The sequence below is a fragment of the Lissotriton vulgaris genome, chromosome 7, assembly GCF_964263255.1.
Source record: "Lissotriton vulgaris chromosome 7, aLisVul1.2, whole genome shotgun sequence".
Taxonomy (NCBI): Eukaryota; Metazoa; Chordata; class Amphibia; order Caudata; family Salamandridae; genus Lissotriton; species Lissotriton vulgaris.
This window is the reverse complement of record NC_141695.1, coordinates 26,608,177-26,619,480: the sequence shown is the minus strand read 5'-3', so window position 1 is coordinate 26,619,480 and position 11,304 is coordinate 26,608,177. Positions and strand designations below refer to the sequence as shown.

Here is an 11,304-nt window from a genome sequence, read left to right as displayed (position 1 = left end):
ACTTGGGGTTGAGTCAGTGGAGTACCTAGGTCATTGCATTTCCAGAGATGGATTTAAACCTAAGCTCTGTCTAGTCGAGGCAGTGAAAGAGGCTCCAGCGCCCACCAATAAAGAAGAACTTAAATATTTTCTGGGATTGGCGGAATATATGTCAAAATATGTCAATCACTTCACTGAGCTCACCGCCAATCTCAGAGAACTCACAAAAAAGAACATTCAATTTCAATGGTTAGAAGAACACCAAATATCCTTTTCCAAAGCAAAAGAAAGCATACTTTCCGCCCCTTATCTATGTAACTTTGAACACAACAGGAAAACAATCCTTACCATATATGCCAGTGGAAAAGGTTTGGAGGCTACTCTATCACAGATGATTGATGGTAAAGAAAGGATCGTGGCATTCGCCTCATGATCATTGACTAAGGCTGAGTTGAATTATTCTGTGGTGGAAAGGGAAGCCCTGGCTTGTTTTTGGGGGGTGAGACATTTTACGTTTTTTCTTTGGGGCATGCAATTTTGTATACGAACAGATCACAAACTGTTGGTTTTTATGTTCAATCCAAAAAACTATTTGTGTAACACTCCTCGCATAGCCAAGTGGATTCTGGGATTGGAAGGTTTCTGTTTCAAAGTTGAGTATGTGCCAGGTGTACAGAATTCTGCAGCAGATTTCCTTTCCAGAAGTCCCCTCCAAAAGGAAGAACAGTTTGATATAGGTGAATATTCTATCTTTCAACTTAACCTTACTACCATCTGTCACCCAGAATGGTTAAGTTGCATGGACACCGACAGTACCATGGCACAACTCATTTCATACACTTTACATGGGTGGCCTGAAACACAAGACCAGATGAGCGCCGACATAAAGAAGTTCTGGGAGGTACGCCTTGAGCTTAATATAGATAAAGGTATTTTATTCAGAAAGGACAGGATAATTCCACCTGAACTTTAGGTGTGCATTCCAGAAGTCTATTTTTCTTCTGATGTCCAAGGATTTAGGGTTGGGTGTGTCTTTTAGGGGGCACATACCACCCACTTCCTTGTTTTTGGTCCTGAGGAATACCGGGGATTTTCCCCTGATGGTAGAAACATGTCGACCAACACATAAAACAGAGATAAGTAGGTCGTAACTTCCCTACCACTATCTCAACCTTATTCTTAACTTTTGTCCAGTTACTTTTTTATTAAACTCTAAATAAAGAATACCAGGACAATTTTAACATTTACACTCTTTTTTGTTTGCACCCCACATTTCACTACCAGCTCCACTGCAATTGCAGGTGTTGAAGCACACCCAAGTGACGCTAGGCCACTTGGGTGGGCCCCGATGATGAAGCAAGTCACCACCAGGTGGTGAGTGAGGGGTTTCCTAACAAAGGAACAATGTTTCCTGAGTTTAGACAAAAGCCTTCATTTACCCTCATCGGGTAGTACTCCTTCATTTTGTTTTTTCATAATTCCACCTGAAGCCATTAGAAGTAAAGTAATTGATCTGGTTCACGAAAGTCACTTAGGCAGGAGCTTGACCAAGGCAAAACTCCTTAAACGATACTGGTTCCCCAACATGGATTCATTCGCTGAAAATAAAGTAAAACATTGCCATACATGTGCCAATAGCGATAAGTCAAAGATACCAAGGAAAACTCCCATCTTTCTGGTATCTGTAGCAAACAAACCTTGGGAACAAAATTGCACTAGACATTATGGCCCACTTAATCTTCCAAGAATAACTAAGCAATTCGCATTAGTCCTAATAGACTATCATTCTCATTGGACTACCGTTAAAATGGTTAGTCAAATAACTACTGCAACTGTCATTCAGTTCCTTAGAGATACCTTTGCAATGGAAGGCATTCCGGCCTACATCATCACTGATAACGGGGTCCAATTTGTATCTCACACCATGACAGAATTCCTCAACAAGCTTAACATAACACATATACGATCACTACTTTACTGTCCTAAGGCACACGGTTTGGTAGAAAGAATGAACCGTATGATTAAAGGGTGCATTCAGTTAGCTAGTAGCAACAACATCCCTACTGAACAAGCGTTACAAGAGATGTTGTGGGCATATCATACCACCCCTAATCAAATCACAGGTATTTCTCAATGTTCTGCTTTAAGAGGAAGGAAACCCTGCACCAAATTCTTTCCCAACTGGCTAGGAGGGGGCTCCCACATTACTAGAAACAAACAAGTATTTAACCACATGACTGCTAATGCAATTCCCCTCCTGTGCTGGAAGTTCCTATATTCCATGCATCATGAGCACACGACCAGTGTACTGCATGACGAGCTGAGCTCGTCATGAGCAGCGAAGTGGTTAAAGACAAAATTCACGATCATCAAAACAAGTACAAAAGCCAATATGACTCAAAACATGGAACCAAAATTCCTCAATGGAAAGTAGGGGACTGGGTTTGTATTAAAATTCCTAGAAGAGGCAATCCTGAGTCTAAATTCTATAAACCCATGTGTATAACAGCAGTGAGAAATAACACTGTCATTTTAGACAATGACCAAATGTGGAGTATGGACAGGTTAATCAAGTCACAACAAGAGCAAAACTGTCCAGCGACCGAGAATCCCCCCACAACATCAAACCCAACCAACCCTACCCCGACCCAAAGAACACCCAAAACTCCTGATTGGCATGAAGACTTTATTATGTACAAATGAATTTATTACATCTTTATGAGGCAAGATGTGTTACTATCTTGTTGCGTTAATGTTTTAGCATAGCACATTGCTCGTTATTTACTTTGCTCATCCGATGTATTTACTGGCACATAATGCTGGTTGACAGAAAGACTTTATTAGAGACACAGGAATTTGTTGCATTCATATTAAGGGGGGAAGTATGTGTTACAATCTGTTACTATGGTTTAGTACAGCAGTTATTTACCTGTACTTAATATTACCTGTCTACTGTATTATTCATGGTATATTCCACACCCCTACCCTGTATTCCGCTTGGTACCTCCCGGGTGCTCTGGAGGTTGCCTTAGAATGTTAATAACTAGATACCTGAGCTGGTGGAGAGAGGAGTTGTGAAGAATAAACGTTTTCTTACCTTACCGCCTGGTTTCAGTCTTTGTATCACACTGCTTTTGACAAACAAGATGTGGCTGCTGCATACCAAAATTATGTTAGATAAAGGGAGAACACAGAGACATTGCCATTAAGATTGGTATCTCTTATATATCACGTTTGCTTTGTTCTTAGGTGAGATGAGGCATATTGAGTTAATTTTGTCACACATCTTAATGCAGCAAAGCATCTCTGTACTATATTTTCTGTCTAATTTTTGTCACAGCTCTTTTTACATCCTGGTTTCTTAAACTGTAAACAATGGGATTCAACACAGGGATGACAATAGTAAACATTACAGCAAAGAACTTGTCTTTTTCCAGGGAAAGCCATGATGTGGGTCTCATATACAGACCAAGCTCAGTCCCGTAGAACAAAACAACAGTAGTCAGGTGAGAGGAACACGTGGAGAATGATTTTTGTCTCCCTCTAGCAGTGGGCATTTTCATAATTTTGGAGATAATCAACACATATGAAGAAATTGTTAATATAAATGGACCCAGTCCTGAAACAGCACCTAAACAATAGGTTCCAATATTTATATAAGATAGATCTGTGCAAGAGAGTTCCTGAAGAGCAGTGAGATCACAAAAGAAGTGTTTGATTTTGTTGGACCCACAGAAGGATAAATGTGATATAAGCAGAGTATGTGGGATGATGTCCAAAAAGCCAAGCATCCAGGAGGCAACAGCCAGCAATGCCACTGCATTCTTGCTCATTATGACTGTATATCGCAAGGGGTTGCATATTGCAACATACCTGTCTAATGCCATGACTGAAAGTAAGAAGAACTCTGTGCTCACGAAGGCAAAGCAGAGATAGAACTGAAGAATGCACGCAGAGAAGCTGATGGATTGGTCGCCTGTTGAACAAACTGACAACATTTTTGGGATTGTGACTGACGTGAATCCAATGTCCAGGAAAGACAAGTTCATGAGAAAAAAATACATGGGTGTTTGAAGATGTTTGTCAAAACATATTAAGCCAACAATTACAAGGTTTCCAAGCAGAGTCATTATATACAGGAGTGAAAACATAATGACAAGTGGGATCTGAAGCAGAGGATTTTGTGACAGCCCCAGAATTAAAAACCCAGTTAAGGAAGTTTGATTAAAGAGTTCCATAACTCCAAAGCTTCTTGGTTATAGTTTTCTGGTTAGAATGAAGACCTGGGGATTTAAGCAAACCACAACATTATGAGACGCAAAGAAGATTTTATTTACTGAAAAGCGTATTTTCAAATAAGAAGATTTATTTGAATTTGTAAACTATTGTTATAAAGTTAGAGAAACAAAATGTACACTCCCAGCGCATGGTACACAGACCATCTAAATTCAACAAAGGCATGCTGGCAAATACATTTGTGGAACCAAAATCCTAAATCCCACTACTGATCACAGAATCAGAACTGGCAGATCTTTGCTCTAGCGAATGAAATTTTAGAAAAATGTACATTTTGGTACGGTGTAATTTGCATAACAACACATTTAAAATGAATAACAGGTTTGTGGGAAAGATAAGGCCTGCCTGTAAATGGAGGTGAGACTGAAAGGCAGCAGCTGGTTTTATTTAAATGGGACTCTGTTAGCAATACTGTGTTCTTAGCAGGAAGAATGACAAGTCTACTAACGGCAAATCAAAAAGTTTCTGTGGACAGGTCATCCACAGGAAAGGAGGAAAGCAACAAATAGGAAACTATTCTTAAGTAAGGATTGGCTCTGTGGAGTATGGCACACTAGTTTGTTTCCCAATAGAGAGCTGGAACTGTCGGAAGTAAGTCCACAAAAATGACAAATAGTGCTTTTACCTTACATATCAACTTATTTCCTGAAACCTTAGACTTGCTGTGAACATGCATGGCGATGTACAGCAATTATAAATGATTTTTGTCAAGCTGATTGGTAATCTGAAAAACATTCCATCAATTTGCAGGGAAGGGGGATTGTCTCTAATATCTAGAATTAGAGCTGGCCATATATCACCAGTTATATTAGGGGAGAAGACTACTTAACATTCATATTCAATGAGAGAGATTCTTATAAAAAAAATGTATATAAATGTGTTGATAGGAGTGTCACTTGCTTGCAATTATTAAAATTATATCCATAAAACTTTTTTGTTAATATTTACATTGTCTCCCAAATGTATCACAAAGTTTAACACATCACTACAAACATGCATTGGCAAAGTCTATGACCATAAACGTCAACCAATACCACATGTTATTTGGAGCAACTGGACTAATTTCAACAGGATGCAATGTCTTTTGGTTTCAGTTATATGTGACTTTCTCAGAAACTAATCCCTCACTCTTTTAAGGAATACTGGGCCTAATCTAGAGTCTGGTGGATGGACCATTGTTCCTTTGTCATGGAGGGACTGATCTATCCATCAGGCAGGCGGATATCTGTCCATCATACTTAGGGATTGGCCTAATGGTACACCATCTGTCATTCTGCAAGATGGATCATTGGCTGTGCCTCAGTTCTCTGTCATCAGTCCCCCATTCACCAAAGATGGACACCACTCTTTCAACATTGGCATGCATCCACCATATTTAAACTGTCTTTCGTCAGGATGGTACAGAGGGACACTTGTGATGGAGGACAGCAATGGCGGTCTGGGTTTCCTACTGCAGACACATCGGTCAACACACTCCGGTTCTACTGTCAAACAACACTGGCACCACACAAACCATTTACAACATGAACAACATGAACTAATAGCAATAAATCGAAGTCTCCTTTTTTCTTTTTAAAACAGGTTTCTTTAAGAGTGATTTTTTCTAAGAGGCGACATAGTCAATACTAAATTCTTTAGCAGTTGTTTATGAGCATTCCAGTTATACATCACAGCAGTACCAGACTTCAAATTTAGATTATAAAAATTCATTCAAAAATTGTTGAAGTAAATGTGTTGTCCTGTAATAAAGGGGTATTGAATTGCCAACCATTGGTGAGTTTAAGCTGTGGTAATAAATCAATATCAGCTATAACTGGGGCAGTTGTCTGACAGAATATTAAAACCAGAAATTTTGTGAAACATAAAATTGAGTCAAAAATATCTAGAACCCAAAAATATTTTCCTATATTTATTATGTAAATGAAAATGAAAAAAATACGCTAATATTGATTACAAAAATATTGTTTTTAACATATATATTTTCAAAAAGTAATCATTAAATATAGCAACATGTAACAGTAATATATTATACATTAAATATATTTTAATAATTTCATTCTATATATAAATATTTTACTTTTTTTTAAAGCACAAATTTATATATATAGACATATGTGTGAATGTTTATGCACACATACATAATTTCAAACTATTAGGGGCCAATTCCGATCTCGGTCGCAAGGGCACCGAATCGGGTCCGGCATTAGCGGATCGGATTCGGAGGCTGAATTTCTGTCCGGTTCGTACATGGGTCCGGATGTCGAAGTACGATGCAAATAAGCATGAAATCTCCGTCCGAACCCATTCCGGGTCCGAACCGCTCCGTACATCTCGGCCGTAACATAACATACCATAACATGTGTATTTGTAAAGCGCACGCTCACCCAGAGGTCTCTTGGTGCTGAATAACACATGTTCATTGTTACCCAACTCAATGGTACTCATTTTATCAACCTCAGTTGGATGAAAGGCTGAATGGACCTCCCGGGATTTGAACCTGTGGCCATGAGGTCGAACACAGGCCCCTGCAATGGATGCATTAGTCCATTGAGACACCAGACCCGGCCGTAAGCTAACCGTGGCGCGCAATGGAGGCGAATTCTGACCGAGCCAGTACGATGCTCGATTCGGACAGCCGGACGAGTCGGAGCTTCCGGCTCACAATAGCTCCTGGAGTTGGGCTTTGGGGGGTCCACATCGGACCTCCTGTTACCGACAGCCTTAAGACTTGGGCTCCCCAACATAGGCATGTACGGTGCGGATGGCACCAACGCGTACCCACTGTAGGAGGCCCACTTCTCCGCGACGTACCCATTCAGTCAATGGGAGCCCATGTAAGCGTTGTACGAACGGCTCCCATTAACTTCAATGGAAGATCGACCGAACGGAGTCTGACTGCATACGGCCGCATCGTACTCACACGGTCGGACTGCAGGAGTCCGGTTCGGTCGGAAATCACCCCGGATCCGGATCGGTCAGAGTGCTTTCCAACCAAGATCAGAATCGGCCCCCTAGTAGTATAATAATTGTAATTTATATTACAATTTACAATTTATTTCTAAAAATATCTAACTCTTTAACACTCAAAGCAGGGGGCCGCCAGCCACTACATGGCCCCTCCTTTGCTTGGCATTTTCAAATTTTAAGAACATTGAATTTGGTTGCCAACGGAATCTATCTGATGCACTCTGGGAATGGTAGTTGTGCATTAAACTACTGGTGTCTCACGGCAACTGAATCACCTGATCTCACACGCATGGGAGGGCCTTAGCAATCTACAAAGGAGGGAGGAGGAGGCACCCCATAAAGGAGCAGTGTCTGAGGAAGGCGTGTTAGCCAAAATGCATCATGCTGTTTCATTCTGTGCATTAAAAGCCTCCAAACAAGTACCCCGCTGTGGCTTTGGATTACTTAGAAGAGGGTGATCGTTGTGGCATATATATATATATATATATATATATATATATATATCTATGAGCAAGAGCGCAAGCGCTTCGATGAGGGCTCACCACAGCGGCCCGAGCCTCCGGCTTCTTATTTGGCACCCAAAGCAGAGTTGCGATTCCCTCCTAGGTGAGGAGAAAATAAGTCCGATGCGTTTCGGGGCCTGAACACGCCCCTTAATCATGGACTGAAGAAAGATGCTGCCAAACTCGCCTTACATGTTCAAACACATTTTAATTTGATCATGGCGTTGTCCGCCCTGAGTGGGAGGAGTTAGCAGCGCCAGGACTTGTGGGATTTGCAGTCCTGTAAGGTGAGTGATGCGTAAAACCTTGAGTAGGTCGGCAGTTCTTAGTGTTTGTCTGTCCGTTACATCCAAGAGCGCAAAATTTAAAATGTGTTTGAACATGTAAGGCGAGTTTGGCAGCATCTTTCTTCAGTCCATGATTAAGGGGCGTGTTCAGGCCCCGAAACGCGTCGGACTTATTTTCTCCTCACCTAGGAGGGAATCGCAACTCTGCTCTGGGTGCCAAATAAGAAGCCGGAGGCTCGGGCCGCTGTGGTGAGCCCTCATCGAAGCGCTTGCGCTCTTGCTCATAGACATTACCAACGGCCCGCCATGGCCGGGATGAGGAGCTCCACTCCAAGGGCGGATCACGGCTTTCCTGCCACTGGAGGCTGAGGCGAGAGGACTACATTCGCCTGTCAGCGCAACGACCCCTGAAATTACAGCAGAGTTGAAGATCGCCCTCAACTCCTACTCAAGGATGTAACGGACAGACAAACACTAAGAACTGCCGACCTACTCAAGGTTTTACGCATCACTCACCTTACAGGACTGCAAATCCCACAAGTCCTGGCGCTGCTAACTCCTCCCACTCAGGGCGGACAACGCCGTGATCAAATTAAAATGTGTTTGAACATGTAAGGCGAGTTTGGCAGCATCTTTCTTCAGTCCATGATTAAGGGGCGTGTTCAGGCCCCGAAACGCGTCGGACTTATTTTCTCCTCACCTAGGAGGGAATCGCAACTCTGCTCTGGGTGCCAAATAAGAAGCCGGAGGCTCGGGCCGATGTGGTGAGCCCTCATCGAAGCGCTTGCGCTCTTGCTCATAGACATTACCAACGGCCCGCCATGGCCGGGATGAGGAGCTCCACTCCAAGGGCGGATCACGGCTTTCCTGCCACTGGAGGCTGAGGCGAGAGGACTACATTCGCCTGTCAGCGCAACGACCCCTGAAATTACAGCAGAGTTGAAGATCGCCCTCAACTCCTACTCAAGGATGTAACGGACAGACAAACACTAAGAACTGCCGACCTACTCAAGGTTTTACGCATCACTCACCTTACAGGACTGCAAATCCCACAAGTCCTGGCGCTGCTAACTCCTCCCACTCAGGGCGGACAACGCCGTGATCAAATTAAAATGTGTTTGAACATGTAAGGCGAGTTTGGCAGCATCTTTCTTCAGTCCATGATTAAGGGGCGTGTTCAGGCCCCGAAACGCGTCGGACTTATTTTCTCCTCACCTAGGAGGGAATCGCAACTCTGCTCTGGGTGCCAAATAAGAAGCCGGAGGCTCGGGCCGCTGTGGTGAGCCCTCATCGAAGCGCTTGCGCTCTTGCTCATAGACATTACCAACGGCCCGCCATGGCCGGGATGAGGAGCTCCACTCCAAGGGCGGATCACGGCTTTCCTGCCACTGGAGGCTGAGGCGAGAGGACTACATTCGCCTGTCAGCGCAACGACCCCTGAAATTACAGCAGAGTTGAAGATCGCCCTCAACTCCTACTCAAGGATGTAACGGACAGACAAACACTAAGAACTGCCGACCTACTCAAGGTTTTACGCATCACTCACCTTACAGGACTGCAAATCCCACAAGTCCTGGCGCTGCTAACTCCTCCCACTCAGGGCGGACAACGCCGTGATCAAATTAAAATGTGTTTGAACATGTAAGGCGAGTTTGGCAGCATCTTTCTTCAGTCCATGATTAAGGGGCGTGTTCAGGCCCTGAAACGCGTCGGACTTATTTTCTCCTCACCTAGGAGGGAATCGCAACTCTGCTCTGGGTGCCAAATAAGAAGCCGGAGGCTCGGGCCGCTGTGGTGAGCCCTCATCGAAGCGCTTGCGCTCTTGCTCATAGATATATATATATATATATATATATATATATATATATAGACACACACACACACACACAATAAATTAGAAAATAAACAAATAAACCTGAACAAATTTAAAAACATGCCAATTTAATTAAACATAAAACTAAACAACAAAAACTGCTCTGACATATCTCCCATTACAGCCACCCGAGCAACTGGATTACAATACATTATCTGGACAGCCATGATAAAGCCACTGCGTAGGCCATTTCTATCTAATATAGCCCATAGGAAAGTCCAGGAGACCCTATCAAAGGCTTTCTCTGCATCTAGCAGGATTAAAGCCATAAGGTCTCTGGCAATCTTTGAGGCGTTAAACATGACGATTGTCCGCGGAATATAATTTGTGGTGCTGTGGCCGGGAACAAAACCATCCTGGACAGGAGAAACCAGCCTCTTGATCACTTTGGATAAGCGATTGGCCAGTATTTTGGCATAGATTTGTATATCACTATTGATCAGCGTGATAGGTCGGTAAGACCCTAACTCATAGGTGAGTTTATCCTTTTTTGGAAAGACCGCTATATTAGCATACCTCCAGGACCCCAGAGCCTCCCCACCTGATTGGGCATTCATAAGTATCTTTCTCAGCAGCTCATTTAAGCATGGATAAAAGATTTTATAAAGGTCCCCAGGGATTGAGTCAATTCCAGCCGCTTTTACACTGGGTAAGGAGTTGACCGCCCCACTTACTTCCTCTTCTGAAAATGGGGCCTGAAGGAGCTCAACCTCCTCCGAGGTTAATCTCCAAAAGGTAGATCAGAAATATAATCCACAAATTCTATGTCATCAAAATGAGACTCTTCTTTATACAAATGCTGATAAAATCGGAGATTGTGCCCAGGATAGGATCCTTTATTTCTGAGAAGTCCCCTTGAACAATCCTCTCCCTTGTGCGTCTTGCTAGTGGTTGCCCCACCCTTTCGCTATTCTCATAAAGTTTACTGCACCATGCCATATACTTGCCAGCTGCATTTTTTGCCAAAATCTCCATTGTTGCAGATTTCCCAACTGCTACTCTGGCTTGTGCTTTCTCGAGATCCCCTCCAACCATAATTACCGCAACTTAGTGTCCTTCGGCTTCTATTAACTCCTTATATAAGTCCTGTTCTAATTTCTTGATCTTTTTCTGCTACACTCAGCCGTAACTAGAGGTCTACCCTCTTATCCCCGCCTTGAGAGAGTCCCACACGATATCTGGTCAAGCACTCCTCTTATTTTCCATATTAAATCGAGGATTCCAGGCCTTCATATGCTGTATATATCCACTGACAAAAGAGCCCTGTCAAAAGTTCAATGTGGGACTGCTGATAGATTATCTTGTACAGTTATTTCAAGAACAAGAGGGTTATGTTTTGACATACCCCTGGGGTACTTATGGATCTGTCCTTTCTGTGCGATTGCGGGAGATACAAAAA

The 11,304-nt window shown here is 42.9% G+C and overlaps 1 protein-coding gene across 1 annotated transcript; it reads right to left on the bottom strand.

The window, feature by feature from the left end:
• Positions 1-3,290: 3,290 nt before the first annotated feature.
• On the bottom strand, positions 3,291-4,229 carry LOC147700570 (olfactory receptor 5AP2-like). Its single transcript, XM_086928451.1, has one exon. It carries the CDS (start codon positions 4,215-4,217, stop codon positions 3,291-3,293), a length of 927 nt encoding a protein of 308 aa, XP_086784577.1. The 5' UTR covers positions 4,218-4,229.
• Between the last annotated feature and the right edge of the window lie 7,075 nt (positions 4,230-11,304).